General features: G+C 40.8%; 1 protein-coding gene across 3 annotated transcripts in view; it reads right to left on the reverse strand.

The window, feature by feature from the left end:
* Nucleotides 1–649: 649 nt before the first annotated feature.
* LOC139580725 (BAR/IMD domain-containing adapter protein 2-like 1) overlaps nucleotides 650–16,383 on the reverse strand; it is a 42,644-nt gene continuing 26,910 nt past the window's right edge. The window contains exons 7-15 of one of the 3 annotated variants that reach the window (XM_071409673.1): nucleotides 11,194–11,346; nucleotides 9,354–9,509; nucleotides 9,017–9,155; nucleotides 8,832–8,861; nucleotides 8,069–8,291; nucleotides 4,723–4,782; nucleotides 4,431–4,551; nucleotides 1,903–1,943; nucleotides 650–1,770 (exon numbers count right to left, since the gene is read on the reverse strand). In XM_071409673.1, the coding sequence (XP_071265774.1) occupies nucleotides 1,698–1,770; nucleotides 1,903–1,943; nucleotides 4,431–4,551; nucleotides 4,723–4,782; nucleotides 8,069–8,291; nucleotides 8,832–8,861; nucleotides 9,017–9,155; nucleotides 9,354–9,509; nucleotides 11,194–11,346 (996 nt within the window). In that variant the 3' untranslated portion in view covers nucleotides 650–1,697. Of the gene's footprint in view, nucleotides 1,771–1,902; nucleotides 1,944–4,397; nucleotides 4,552–4,722; nucleotides 4,783–8,068; nucleotides 8,292–8,831; nucleotides 8,862–9,016; nucleotides 9,156–9,353; nucleotides 9,510–11,193; nucleotides 11,347–16,383 lie in introns of all 3 variants that reach the window. The other 2 variants (XM_071409671.1, XM_071409672.1) reach the window with 2 other exon arrangements.

The following is a 16,383-nucleotide window of genomic DNA, read 5'->3' on the forward strand; positions in this document are numbered from 1 at the left end:
CCTGACAAAATAGTAGTGAAAATTGACTCTTGTGGTAAACATAGACATCTTTATTGAAAGATTTATGTGTGTGTGTTTATGGTAATCAAATTAACATAACTTAAAGCTATTTACTATGGGTCCGGAAAGAATGGTAGCCTACTCATTCATTCAATATAAAAAACGACTAATTCAATAAAAGACAACCAAAGCTTGTTATTCTCCATTTCATCTCATGTATTAAGGGATGAACAACATATTCAATTATAATGCAAGTCTTCATACAGATACACAGTAGGCTATGGCAGTACATTGCAAAGCCAATACATGAATAAGGACCATGTAATGGTTATCTTGTTTCACTGTGAGATAACATTACATTAGTCCACATGGTGCCAAGAAATATATATATATTTTTTCAGACAACCATTTTGCCCATGATATATTTACAAAACTTGAGGACAAGGACAGAACATCATGTTACATATTTTTCCTTCTCACCTTTAGAGAATGAAAACAATACACATCAGTATCTGAACAGAGATAGAAGAGGAGGAACCATGTCCCATGTTCATTTCAAATACTTATTTGGGATGGTAATCATCAATTAGCATGGACAGCAGTGTGGTGTGTATCATGAATTACTCTACACAGAAGGAAGATTTAAAAAAAAACGGTTTACTCTTTTGATATACTGCATGGCTCATACTGTATTTCTACCAAAAACAATGTGATTGTGATTTACAACAATTGTGTATTTGTATGCACACAACCTTCAGCTTACCATGAAAAGCCAAAAAGAAATTTCCGCCCTACAATTATTGTATAAACATCATGAACTTTTGAACAAGTTTGAAAAAATACAATTTAAAAGTATGAAGAAATAGCATGGCAGGGTCCATATGTCAATGCATTCCCCATTCAGAATACATTCATTTAGAAGTCTATGTCAAATCAAAAATCCCTTATTTTAATTAAAAAATGGACACTACTACCTGCTAGGCATAAATGGATTGAATCAACTTTGTTTCCACGTCATTTCAACAACAAAACATATTTGTGATGAAGTTGAATCAACATGGAAAACAGATTGGATTTTACGTAAAGTCTTCAATATAAGGGAATTTTGTCTTTTTTTCAACCAACTTTGAACCTAAATCCAATGACATGGTGCAATTTGTTGTTGATTTCACATTGAATTCACATTAGTTGACAACTCAACCAACTGTAAATCAAAAATAGATGCTGAACGGATGGATGTCTGTGCCTAGTCGGTATATTCATTATTCCATAAACTCTCACTGTTTAAACTCAATTTGTTTCATATGTTTACATAAATAGTCTCCCCATTTAAAAATGGGCACGTAATAATGAAAAAATAAACATGGAAAATAACTGAGCTCTTCTTTTCCCAACAAATTCCCACAACTACTACAGACAGATTATTATTATTATTATTATTCATTTTTTATCTGAGTGCTGATGAGTCAGGAAGGTAGCCTGGATATTAGTCTGTCTCAGCACTGCCCATATTTATTGTCACTTCACTGGTCTGTTTTACAATGCAGTTGCAACGGACCTAGCAACAATGGAGCTGGTTTGCTGAAGCAGAGTAAAAGCCAGGCTATCTGGACATCTTGTCGGACTGTGATTCTGAAGTGTTGGTGGTGCAGAGATTCCAAGCTTCATAAATCCTCTGTCTGGATGATCCCTGGTTATCAGACGATTGGTGCTGATCTGTCATTGGTCACTGTAGGTCTCAGTTTGACAGTGGCAAAGGGATTCCCACCTCTGGAAAATATTTCAATAACACATTGTAATAGGTGACATCCTTATTATTTTTTATTCAAATTTCCCATCAAAATCAGTGCATAATCCAGGTGATAGGTTATAATGTTATAGCATAGTTATTATATGACTTACCCCAAAAAGGGAGCCTTTCCAACCCCATTGGGTAGAGAGATCTGTTTACAAAATGAAAGAAAGAGAAACACTTAAAAGTCCAGATACATGCTGTGCATATTTAGTATGTGCTGTATTGCCTCCCGTGCAGCTGTGAGTGTGAAAGGTTGTTTCTAGTTGTCTCTAGTCAGACAGGTTGGATAAGGATGTCAACTGTCAACACATACAGTCGTTGTGTCACTCCCAAGTGAAGAACTCTGGGACGTACGGAGACTGAGTGTACCATGACCTCACGTTGGGAGTCAGGAATCTAGAATGTCTAGAAAGGCCAGCACACAGCACACCTCTAAAAACACCTCTAGAAACTCTCTAGAAACACCTCTAGAAACACCTCTAGAAACTTATCACAGGTAGACTGCAATTGTTGCATAACAGCTGACTACTGCTATCAGCAAATCTACAACCACATAAAGGACACTCAACATTACAAACGTGAAACACCTCTAGAAACTCTAGAAACACCTCTAGAAACTCTCTAGAAACTCTCTAGAAACACCTCTAGAAACACCTCTAGAAACTATCTAGAAACACCTCTAGAAACTATCTAGAAACACCTCTAGAAACACCTCTAGAAACTATCTAGAAACACCTCTAGAAACTATCTAGAAACACCTCTAGAAACACCTCTAGAAACTCTCTAGAAACACCTCTAGAAACACCTCTAGAAACTATCTAGAAACACCTCTAGAAACTATCTAGAAACACCTCTAGAAACTCTCTAGAAACTCTCTAGAAACACCTCTAGAAACTATCTAGAAACACCTCTAGAAACTCTCTAGAAACTCTCTAGAAACTCTATAGAGACACCTCTAGAAACACCTCTAGAAACTATCTAGAAACACCTCTAGAAACTCTCTAGAAACTCTCTAGAAACACCTCTAGAAACTCTCTAGAAACACCTCTAGAAACACCTCTAGAAACATCTCTTCTCTGAGTAGATGGAAATCTTATTGTAAATCCAAACAAGTGAACGTGATGAAGATAGTTTTAAATGAGATGCTGAACTGATTACTTAGCTATGTTTTAGGATGTATGAATGTGTATCTGTCTAACAAAAAAATGTCTGCACTCTCAGAAATTAAAATAAAATATCTGATGATGGATGAGAGTAAACAAACCCTCTCCAAGTTGTGTTCATTTTGTATCCTTATCTGATGTCTTGAAGATCCAATCTAACAGTGGATCAGCCTGTAGGCTGTTAAGTTTTTGTACTGCACAGGAACACTGCTGTAGTAGGCTTGTTCAAACTACTTCAGGACATAACCAGTACCCTAACATTCCACTAGAGGGCAGTCTGTGTCCAGAAGTGAGGGCACAGAGGCACCTATGCGAGAGGCCCCATGGAGTGGCTTACATCAGAGACCATTAAACAATCTGGCAGCGACAATAACAACGTATGGGACTTCTAAGAAGGAAAGGGTGAGAGGTGGGGAATGGGGAGAACAGATGGGGGGGCAACTTGGAGAAGTAGAGAGAAAGGGAAGGAGAAGAGCAGATGGGGGGGCATGGGGGAGAGGAGGGGAGAGAAAGGGGAGGGAGGGATGCCAACTCTATTACGATAACATCCCTAACAGCAGTGTATTTCTCTCAAAGCCCTGAGGCAGCAGTTCCAGCACACAAAGGCAATGAGAGGAAAGAGAGAGACTACTTGATTACTTCATTCTCAAACCAGCTGACACCATGCAGGTCCTAATTGAAGCTGTGTGGATGAGCAATATTTCTGTGTAGGCCTATACCCCCGTTGTCCTCCCTCCGTCCTTCCCTCCCTCCCTTTCTGTGTCCCTCCCTCCATTCCTGCGCAGAGACAAAACCAGGCAGGGAGCCTTTTTTAAATGTCTTTATTTTTCGAGGTGACAGCTCTCTCTCATTCTCTTTCTCTCTCTTGCTCCTCCTCCACCTCACTCTACTTATGTGCTATTTAAAACCTATAAGGGTTCTTTGGCTGTCCCTATAGGATAACCATTTGAAGAACCCTTTTGGTTCCAGGTAGAACCATTTTGGGTTTTATGTAGAACCCTTTCCAAGGAGAGTTCTACATGAAGCCCAAAAGAGTTCTACATGGAACCTAAAAGGTTTCTACCTGGAATCAAAAAGGGTTCTCCTATTGGGACAGCTGAGAGTGTGGCAGACAGGGGTTACATTAACACACAACCTCAAAACCCTGTTTCTGTCATGACCTAGCTTAATGTGTTCCTGGTGGTGGGAGTACATCCCTAACTAGCCCAGGTGAAAATACACTAGTAAAAAGTCTTCCACGTTAGGTCATCCAACAATAAACCTGAGGAGAGTGTGGAGGTTTAACTTTCACCCTAAGGAGACAATTTCCCAGCATGTGGGCTGATAAACAACTGAAATCAAAGTTGTTCAGACATTTCAGAGACCCCGTAGGTCACTTTAAAGTGGGTTGCTGACTGTACTGTAAGGTGAGAATATGGAAGGGATGACTGGGTTCTGACCGTGTTTTTGGGTGAGGGTGTGGAGGAGCTGACCATTCTGACAGGGCTACTCTCCTTCCCGTCGCTGTAGTCTGGTGGCGGCAGCAGAACAGGCTCTTCCTCTTCCTGTTCCGGAAGACTGGCCACACTCAGACAACGCACCGGTGTCCCCAAACTGTAGACATAGACAGATACACACACATTTTACAACTTTACCTGGTCCAAAATAACCTTGTTTGTACTTATTCTAGACACTTCTTGAAAGACCCCTAAAGATTTGAGAGGATTGGGTAGTTGTAAGCAATATCATAAGATTATCACATGGTTATATGTGTCTTGGTCTTACCTGTTTGAGATCAGTGGTTCATTGTAAGGTCGGCAGTATGATGAGGGAAACCACCCCCGCCTGAAACAAACACAGACACACCAAAATATTTGCCAAATAAAACAACAATGAATAACATCATTAAAAAATATATACTACCGTTCAACAGTTTGGGGTCACTTAGAAATGTTCTTGTTTTTGAAAGAAAAGCATTAAAATAACATCAAGTTGATCAGAAATACAGTGTAGACATTGCTAATGTTCTAAATGACTATTGTAGCTGGAAACAACTGATTTTTTAATGGAATATCTACACAGGCCCATTATCAGCAACCATCACTCCTGTGTTCCAATGGCACGTTGTGTTAGCTAATCCAAGTTTATCATTTTAAAAAGGCTAATTGATCATTAGAAAAGCCTTTTGCAATTATGTTTACACAGCTGAAAACTCTTGTTCTGATAAAACTGGCCTTCTTTAGACTAGCTGAGTATCTGGAGCATCAGCATTTGCTTGTTCGATTACAGGCTCAAAATGGCCAGAAACAAATAGCTTTTTTTTCTGAAACTCGTCAGTTTATTCTTGTTCTGAGAAATGAAAGCTATTCCATGCGACAAATTGCCAAGAAACTGAAGATCTCGTACAATGCTGTGTACTACTCCCTTCACAGAGCAGCGCAAACTGTCTCTAACCAGAATAGAAAGAGGAGTGGGAGGCCCCGGTGCACAACTGAGCAAGAGGACAAGTACATTAGAGTGTCTAGTTTGAGAAACAGATGCCTCACAAGTCCTCAACTGGCAGCTTCATTAAATAGTGCCCGCAAAACACCAGTCTCAACGTCAACCGTGAAGAGGCGACTCCGGGATGCTGGCCTTCTAGGCAGAGTTCCTCTGTCCACTGTCTGTGTTATTTTGCCCATCTTAATCTTTTATTTTTATTGGCCGGTCTGAGATATGGCTTTTTCTTTGTAACTCTGCCTAGAAGGCCAGCATCCCGAAGTCGCTTCTTCACTGTTGACGTTGAGCCTGCCACTCCTCTTTCTATTCTGGTTAAAGCCAGTTTGCCCTGTTCTGTGAAGGGAGTAGTACACAGCGTTGTACAAAATCTTCAGTTTCTTGGATATTTCTCGCATGGAATAGCCTTCATTTCTCAGAATAAGAATAGACTGACCAGTTTCAGAAAAAAGTTTTTTGTTTCTGGACATTTTGAGCCTGTAATCGAACCCACAAATGCTGATGCTCCAGATACTCAACTAGCCTAAAGAAGGCCAGTTTTATTGCTTCTTTAATCAGCCCAACAGTTTTCAGCTGTGCTAACATAATTTAAAAAGGGTTTTCTAATGATCATTTAGCCTTTTAAAATGATAAACTTGGATTAGCTAACACAACGTGCCATTGGAACACAGGAGTGATGGTTACTGATAATGGGCCTCTGTACGCCTATGTAGATATTCCATTAAAAATCAGTTGTTTCCAGCTACAATAGTCATTTACAACATTAACGATGTCTACACTGTATTTCTGATCAATTTTATGTTATTTTAAAGGACAAAAAATTAGCTTTTCTTTCAAAAACAAGGACATTTCTAAGTGACCCCAAACTTTTGACTGGTAGTGTATATTCTCACTTGAAGTAAGCCAAATGTCCCTGAAGGCATGTGAAACACATATTTCAATGATCAAATATATGACAGATTCGCTTCGAAGACACTGTTTCAAGTTAAGAAATACAGAAATTGTTCCCAAGCCAAATCTCACTGTAAAAATAAAATAAAAAAAATGTCATATTATATTATGCTAATATTAAACGGGTTGCTTATGGGCTGTTTACTTGGAGGTACCAAGTCTCTGTTCTTGACAAGCTGTCACTGATAACTTTAAAAACAATTTCATTCCCAAAGCAATAATAATGGCTGACAATGTCAAAGGGTCATGAAATGGACTTTGCTAATTTGTTTCAGAGGGAAAATGTCAAGGGAGGTAGACTAACATCTCTGCTTAAAGCACTCTCTCTCCCTCTCTCCCTCTCTCTCCTATTCTCTGATCTTTCACCTACATATGAGCACTAATGACTTTAATGAACAGATAGAGAGAGGGAGACACAAGACCAGCCATCAAAGCATGCACACATAATTACCAAGGTGGTTTTGAGCCATCGGTCTCTGTGGCCTCGCAATTACCCACACCTGGTCTTCTGAAATAATATTCAATTACCCACAACTCATCTTCTGAAATACTATTCTGAATGGCACAGATACAACTGCTTTAACAATTACATTACTTTCAGACCTGACATTTAACGGCTTAACAAAACATAATGAGCACCAATTTTCCACTGCGCTACTTTCAACTGGTACCTGGTTCTATCGCCACTGTAGTCAGAGATGAAAAAAACGTAAACAAAGATTGCTACATATCCACATCACTCTCAGAGAAATAAGTAGTACTGCTCGGTTTTACACAGTCAAATGTAACAAATATGTTTTTATATAAAGAACTGTACAAATTGTATATTTGTGACATCAATATTTAAAAAATATTTCAAATAAATAATGCAATACAGTAGTATCTGACGATCTGTATGAAAAACATTTACATTTGACATTTTAGTAATTTAGCAGATGCTCTTATCCAGTGCAACTGACGAGTAAGCATCTTAAAATAGTTAGGTGAGACAACCACATATCACAGTCAAATATACAGGATACGAACATTCCATTCCAGGTAAATAATGGATATATAGCGTTTTGCAAGAAAACATACACATCTAAAATCTATGAATAAAAAATCTGAGAACAGTAATATGATACACAAACATGAAGGTACTTATAAGCAATCATTCCTGATGAAAAAACACAAATGTGAAAAATTGGTGCATATGGCGTTTTGGAAATAAACTCTTTAAGTATTGCCTCCTCAAAAATGAGAACAATTCCAAAGTTGATACACTTGCGTATTTGCGGAGATACAGTACATTTCCTTATCGTTACACACCTAAAAACAGTTGTGTGAATACCAACACCTGTACCACAGAAGGAAATTGCACGAATGTTGGTGGCAACATTGCATAACTTCTCTGAGAGACCTTAGATCTGCATCTATAGGTTAATAAGGCCTGAATTATTGTGTAATAAAGGTGTAATAAATCTTTGTAAAAGTGTAATAAAGCTTTACAAACTCTTAATACCAGTGATGTCAATAAGCTTTTATAAACCTGTAATAAAGCTTCAAAAACCCTCATAAACCCTTACTAACCAGTAAATAGTGACTTACTGCCAGATCTTCTCCAGGTTAATGAGCCTTTATAAAGGAGTAATAAAGCTTCAAAAAGGTTCATAAAGGCCTTATTAACCAGTGAATAGAGACTTACTGCCGGGTATTCTCCAGCTCTCCATACAGCCATCCATCCTTGTCCTCCTGGATTAGCAGCATGATGATGTCACCGTCGTCAAAGGAAAGGAGTGTGTTATTGTTGCCGGCCGTGTGAGGGAAGATGGTCCTGACCCGTTGCTTCCTGCCCACGTTCAGCCCTGAACCTATCGACACCGACCTGGACAGAGACAGACTGCCACCGTCCTCCATACTGCCCTGGTCTGTAAGGTCAAAGTTCAAGTTAAATGTTTTTTTACTATCAAATTGCAGAAAGACAGCAAGGACTCTCTGAAATACTTGATATTTACAATAGCAGAGTTCAAATTGATACTTTGCTAAGTATATCAGGGAGAAGACATGGCTTATAGCTAGTGATTTATAACCCTGGTCTAAATTACCATGCGGAGAAGAAAAATTGAATCATTAAAGAGGACAATTGGTTTTGCAGCGGAATTTTCTGTATAATTTGAACATTCAATAAAAGAAGACATGGAGAACAAATGAAGTAAGAACAGATACATTAGCAGGATTAAAGGGAAGATGCAGCACAATTTGAAGGGAATTCAGTAGCCGTCCTGAACCTTCTTTGGATTTCTGAATATGATCTGTCTAGCACATGTACTCAATAAGGCCCCGGTGCACAAGATCAAATATTCCCAAACAAGACATTACATGTAGATTAGGACAGCACCTATAGTTTTATCTCTGTTATCTATTTTATCCATTTGTACAAGTCAGATTACGAAAGGCAGCATACTTACATGGGGAAGGTGGTGTGAGACTCTGTAAAACTAAACATAATCTCTATATAAGATACCAGCTACCAAAACCTGCTATATTTTCACATTTTTGATATGGAGTACATGTACAACTACACACACAATGAAACACATACCCAAACTTCAATCCAAAGACTGAAGCCTGAGGTGTGAGGCTGCAGTAGTACCTGAGTTGTGGTCTGATGTGGAGGTGTATGTGGATGTGATGGAGGCGTGGGGAACGTCCTGGTTGAACATGTTAACCAGTGGACTGATCTGGGCCTTCAGCTGGGGGGCTGGTGGGGGAACCATCGAGTCCCCATTGTTCTGATAGAGAAGACATAAAACAGGTTATGTTATGTACATGCAAGTCACAGTACATGCAATCCATCTAGAAGAGCAAATATCATTTATGAGAAGAGCCAAGCCTTTAAACCAAGTAAAGCGGTGAATGATTATAGCTTGTCCTTCTCTTGTTATAGCATTGTAACAACAGTGTAATAACAGCCATGACATCCCACTCACCCTGTTGTAGCACTCAACGCGAGGCGAGGTTTCTGGGGTTCCAGACACGGGAGTGCGGAGCCCCTTTATCATGGTCATCACCGTGTCAGGGACCTTGGTGGCATCGCTGCATTTATCCTGCCAGCTGGGCAGCTTTACCGCCAGCAGCTCTTTGGCCTACAGTGCAGATAGATATAGACCAGTTATAAAGGTGCAATAAAGCTTTATAAAGCATTCATAACTAGTATGTTATATGGCCAAGTTAGGGGGAGCATTGGTTACAGTGCTGAACAACACATATAATCTCAGCCATATCAACCCCAAGGTGGGCATAATGCCTCGAGAGGGCACAAATCTATTTGGTAGATTTGAATCCTGCTGTTGTTGATGTGACTAACTAGGAAGTAACCCCTCTGTGTATGATGATGTCACATCACTGAGTCTACCTTTAAGTCAAGGTTAACTATGGCCTAACAAAGTTGATTTACTGTTTAACGGATGCCCCGCTTCACATAAATATATTTTTTATGGGTTTGAACATTTAATTTGATTTATGTGAATCGATTATTTTAAATTATTATTTTTGACGAAACAAACAATTCACTTTGCTATTGTAGTAGGTTGGATTCTGTCAATCCCCTTGAATCGAATCATGTGAATCCAAATAAAAATGTGTATATTATGAACAGTAAATTTAGGACAAAAAAAACTGTAGCCTTCCATTTTTTTTAACCTTAATTTAACTAGGTAAGTCAGTTGAGAAAAAATTATTATTTACAGTGACGGCCTAGGAACAGTGGGTTAACTGCCTTGTTCAGGGGCAGAACGACAGATATTTACATTGTCAGATCGGGGATTCGATCTCACAACCTTTACGGTTACTGGCCTATCGCTCTAACCACTAGGCTACCTGCCGCCCCCATTTGGGTTATGTGACTGCAAAACTTGTTTTGTAGATACTTTAAGTTGATTTGGGCATTCAATTTATGGGACATTGCAACTCAATAGATGCTAGTCAGCCTGCAAACACTAAGGTAAGATAAATATGACAAAACTAGAAAAGGTACATTTTCTGAAGAAAGTGTGTGGTTGCAACAGCTGTTTAAAAATATTTGTATGGTAGTGGGAGAAGTGTTAAATGTAGAATTCAAGCTGAATAGAAGCTGAAGCAGTTAGTTCCAGAAAGAATAGGTCTGATTACTTTAGTAGACTGCTAGTATTCAGACCCCTTAACTGTTTCCACATTTTGTTACATTACAGTTTTATTCTAAAATGGATTAAAAAAAGAGTTTATGCCTTCATCAACCTACACATAATACCCCATAATGACAAAGCAAAAACAAGTTATTAGACATTTTTGCAAAAAATAAATAAATACAAAAAACAAACATACAGTAAGTATTCATAAGTATTCAGACCCTTTACTCAGTACTCTGTTGAAGCCCCTTTGGCTGCGATTACAGCCTCGCATCTTCTTGGGTATGACGCTACAAGTTTGGCACAACTGTATTTGGGGAGTTTCTCCCATTCTTCTCTGCAGATCCTCTGAAGCTCTGTCAGGTTGGATGGGGAACGTTGCTGCACAGCTATTTTCAGGTCTCTCCAGAGAGTTCGATCTGGTTCAAGTCCGGGCTCTGGCTGGACCACTCAAGGACATTCATAGACTTGTCCCAAAGCCACTCCTGCGTTGTCTTGGCTGTGTGCTTAGGTTCGTTGTCCTGTTGGATGGTGAACCTTCGCCCCAGTCTAAGGTCCTAAATGCTAATTTTGAATCCCTCGCCTTACTTTAAAAAAATGACATCTACTTTAGGCCTAAATGACTAAAGGTTAACTAAAGGACTAAACCCCTCATGTGCAGTACCTTCTCATGGAAGGCGGTGACATGGTAGGAGAACATGCAGTGTTTGTCGACCAGAAAGCAGAATCGTCTCTTCTCCTCCAGGAGGGCCTCTCTGCAGCCGTCAGCGATGAACTTCTGCATGTCACTCTGCCGCGACGAGATGGTCTTCATATACTGAGGGAAGAGGAGAGACAGGTCAATTAGGGTTGGTTGAACTGACGGGGGGGTCATTAAGGAACTAAAGAGGACAGGTTAGTAAGGGTTGGTTGAACTGATGGGGGGGGGGGGGGGGGTCATTAAGGAACTAAAGGGGACAGGTTAGTAAGGGTTGGTTGAACTGATGGGGGGGGGGGGTCATTAAGGAACTAAAGGGGACAGGTCAGTTAGAGTTGGTTGAACTGATGGGGGGGTCATTAAGGAACTAAAGGGGACAGGTCAGTTAGAGTTGTTTGAACTGACGGGGGGTTCATTAAGGAACTAAAGGGGACAGGTCAGTTAGGGTTGGTTGAACTGACGGGGGGGTCATTAAGGAACTAAAGAGGACAGGTCAGTAAGAGTTGGTTGAACTGATGGGGGGGTCATTAAGGAACTAAAGGGGACAGGTCAGTTAGGGTTGGTTGAACTGATGGGGGGGGGGGTCATCAAGGAACTAAAGGGGACAGGTCAGTTAGAGTTGTTTGAACTGATGGGAGAGGGGGGGGGTCATCAAGGAACTAAAGGGGACAGGTCAGTTAGAGTTGTTTGAACTGATGGGAGGGGGGGGGTCATTAAGGAACTAAAGGGGACAGGTCAGTTAGAGTTGTTTGAACTGATGGGAGGGGGGGGGGTCATTAAGGAACTAAAGGGGACAGGTCAGTTAGAGTTGTTTGAACTGATGGGGGGGGTCATTAAGGAACTAAAGAGGACAGGTCAGTTAGAGTTGGTTGAACTGATGGGGGGGTCATTAAGGAACTAAAGGGGACAGGTCAGTTAGAGTTGGTTGAACTGATGGGGGGGTCATTAAAGAACTAAAGGGGACAGGTCAGTTAGAGTTGTTTGAACTGACGGGGGGTTCATTAAGGAACTAAAGGGGACAGGTCAGTTAGGGTTGGTTGAACTGATGGGGGGGGGGGGGGGGTCATCAAGGAACTAAAGGGGACAGGTCAGTTAGAGTTGTTTGAACTGATGGGGGGGTCATCAAGGAACTAAAGGGGACAGGTCAGTTAGAGTTGTTTGAACTGATGGGGGGGTCATTAAGGAACTAAAGAGGACAGGTCAGTTAGAGTTGGTTGAACTGATGGGGGGTTCATTAAGGAACTAAAGGGGACAGGTCAGTTAGAGTTGGTTGAACTGACGGGGGGTTCATTAAGGAACTAAAGGGGACAGGTCAGTTAGAGTTGGTTGAACTGATGGGGGGTTCATTAAGGAATTAAAGGGGACAGGTCAGTTAGAGTTGTTTGAACTGATGGGGGGGGGGGGGGGGGGGGTCATTAAGGAACTAAAGGGGACAGGTCAGTTAGAGTTGTTTGAACTGATGGGGGGGGGGTCATTAAGGAACTAAAGAGGACAGGTCAGTTAGAGTTGTTTGAACTGATGGGGGGGTCATTAAGGAACTAAAGGGGACAGGTCAGTTAGAGTTGTTTGAACTGATGGGGGGGTCATTAAGGAACTAAAGGGGACAGGTCAGTTAGAGTTGTTTGAACTGATGGGGGGGGTCATTAAGGAACTAAAGGGGACAGGTCAGTTAGAGTTGGTTGAACTGACGGGGGGGTCATTAAGGAACTAAAGGGGACAGGTCATTACTGGGTTACTGACAGGCGTACTGTTAACTCTGCGTGTACAGTATATGTATGAGATTGTCTCCAGATACTGACGAGAGGACACAGAGGGAGACTGATTGTTAAAACATTCAGTAAGGTTGTAATTGCATGCTCAGAAATAAGCAGCTTGCTTAACTGTTCAGGAATAACTAATGAGCCTTCTAATCAAAGTCTCTCCTCTGTCTGGCTCCATCTCACCCCCTGTTGTTACTCCACCATCCCTATCCTGTAGAAAATCACCCTGCTGAAAGAACCTGCGTCTGCCTCCCAAATGGCACCCTATTCCCAATGTAGTGTATAGTCAAATGTAGATCACTATATAGGGAATAGGGTGACATTTGGGAAACAGGACACACTCCTTCCCAGAGAGTGACTCAGAACTGAAACACCCTCACAAAGCAGACCACGGAATCTGACATCACACCCAGACAAAGCTCAGCTCCTCTTTGAAACAACTCTCTCCCTCTGTCTCCTCCCTTATCTCTCCTCTCCTTTTTCTGGTTGTCATGACGACAGCGAAAGCTGGTTAGTCTCTAGGGTTGTGGTGGTGGTGTCACAGACCCTCCTTTAATGTTTAGCCCAGTCTCTCTCTCTCCCCCCTCCCCTCCTCTCTCTCTCTCTCTCTCTCTCTTTCGCTCTCTCCCCCACTCCCCTGTCTCTCGCTCTTCCCCTCCCTCTTCCCCCTACGATGCGGCCACAACTAAACTATGGAGCTTAATTTATACTGCAAACAATAGCTGGAAGACTGAGAAAGACAGAGGGGAGGAAGAGAGAGATAGAGGATAGAGAGAGAAAGACAGACATACGGAGAAAGAACCATTTCACTGTACTTGTGCATGTAACAAATACGACTTGAAACCTGAAACTTGAATTGAGCTCAAGTGTTGCAGCAAACCTGTAGGGGTTTGAAAACGACAGATTTGTGGGCAAATTCCATTAAAGACATTCATGCATGACTTTGGAGAGAGCAGGATGTTACCTTTTCCATCCATTTCTATATTCTGACAACTGAACCACAGAAAATCACAGTAGAGGCGAAACTAAATATACTCTACAGTCTGATACATGACAGTAGAAAGTGTTCATGGGTGTGTGGATGTGTTGGCCCTTATCTAGTCTAATCAACAGGTGTCATATACATAGGATAATGACAAACCAGTTTCCTTCCACATAGCAAGCCACAATACATTACTGTCTATTAGTTTCTCTGAGATAAAACTAGATTACAGCCCTCTTTCCATAGGCAAAGGTAATCTACATACTGAAACAAAGATGGTTAATAGCAAGATAAAAACCAAGAAGCCATTAAGAAGAGATCATGATCACTGAATAGAGAGAGAGACAAGATTCTACTCTTCAAAACCTCCAGTTAGCCAGTGCTTCTCGGATTTCAGTCAGAACAATAATAAAAAATGTGTCGCAGCTCAATATATTGGGCCCCTTACTAAAAATAAACCCACCTCATAAACTGACACTCATCAAAGTCGGGCTGGTGAAACCAGTCAATAAAATAGGAGTGGACGAGGAGTTATTGCACAGGCAGCCTTGTATCAAGCAGAGCCAGAGTGGGTTTCATCAACAGACAGCATCTTCTTGGCCCCTCTCTCAACTTGTCCTATTGATTTACTAAAGAAGTCTATGTTTAATGTATACTGTGTTAGGAAGACTATTACTGTATATCCTCTGATTCCTGTAAGTGGCTAAATATGCTACCAGGCACCATTCCAAGGCTACTCTATTTGAGTGGACATTATTGACTATAAATGCCTCACCCATTCCCAGTCCCACTACATCCTACGGAGCTTTTCAGTGAGTGTATACTACCAACCAACTCAAGACCAACTACAAACTCCGAAGTGCACACTTCATACTCCAGAGGGGGCTGTACCCTTGGCCAGTTAAGGGTACATGCTTTTTACACCCACTTGAGAGCACAATCCTCATGCAAGAGTGTACAGTGCTCCCGCTCCTCAAATTCACTAAAATACACTCTCCATTCTAATGTGATGACAGCCATTTGGTCCCTTTCGATGAGCCTTCAGTGTTGCTTTATAGGTGAAGGGCAGTGGTGAACAAAGTACCCAATTTTCATACTTGAGTAAAAGTAAATTGCTAAAATATACTTAAGTATCAAAGTCAAAGCAAAAGTATAAATCATTTCACATTCCTTATATTACGCAAACCAGATGTCATGATTTTCTTGTTTCTTTTAAACAAGAAAATCACTCCAACACACTCCAACACTTAGGCAATAATTAAATTTTAAAAAATGTTAGTGAGTCTGCATGATCAGAGGCAGGAGGGATGACCAGGGATGTTCTCTTGATCACTTTGTGAACTGGACCATTTTCCTGTCCTGCTAAGCATTCGAAATGTAACGAGTACTTTTGGGTGTCAGGGAAAATGCATGGTGTAAAAAGTACATAATTTTCTTTAGGAATGTAGTGGAGTAAAAGTAAAAGTTGTCAAAAATATAAATTGTAAAGTACAGATACCCCCAAAAATGACTTAAGTAGTACTGTAAAGCATTTTAACTTAAGTACCTTGCACCACTGGTGAAGGGGAAAGGCAATGACGGCACTCCACTTTACATTACAACAAAGAATCTGCCCGCAGCTATACTGTAGGTGTGGTGGTATTGTGTATATTTAGTGTTCATTTCCTTTCCACCTGCTCGCTTTTATGTACAGTTTTTCCACCTTGAGGTGTGTGGCAAGATCAAGGAGCCACCTGGGCCAATGACATACCCTATTTTCAAGACAAAGTTAATAAATGTTTTCTTTGATATTCTCGATGGGTTATTGCCCCATGCATGCAAATCATTTAAGTGATAACACCCTCGAAGCCGGTGTTTGGAGGTCATATTGGCACGGGTGTTGTTAGGCCCGAGAAGAAGTCAATGGCTGGCAAACCGTGCCAATATATCCTCCAAACACCGGCTTCGAGGGAATTATCACTTTTATACAGCGGGTTACCAACATATTCAAATAATTATTTACATATTTTTATAACAAATAATATTTTGATGGATTTATTAATACTATTTCATCCTTCCATAAGATATAGTCCCGACACAAATCCAAGGTTGCTACCCAAGCCGGCTGGTCGTTCGTTCTATTGGTTTGGTTGCCAGAGACGCGACCCAGTCGTTCAGTCTTTTTGGTCTGTTCCTATGGATGCGACCCAGTTGTTCGTTCTAAATGTTCCATTGCCATACTGGCTGGCAACGTTCTTATCCCTTGCTTGCTAGTTAGCCAACTACGGCTAACTTACAGTCACGTTGAACAGAACAGCAAAGTAGCTGCATTTATGTTTGTTTAAGCTATTTTCTAGTGAATTTACTTGGATAAATCCATAACAATAAGCTATTGATGCACGATTTCGCCTCGCGTAGAAAATGTGCTCTCTTGTC

This window comes from Salvelinus alpinus, chromosome 7, assembly GCF_045679555.1.
Source record: "Salvelinus alpinus chromosome 7, SLU_Salpinus.1, whole genome shotgun sequence".
Taxonomy (NCBI): Eukaryota; Metazoa; Chordata; class Actinopteri; order Salmoniformes; family Salmonidae; genus Salvelinus; species Salvelinus alpinus.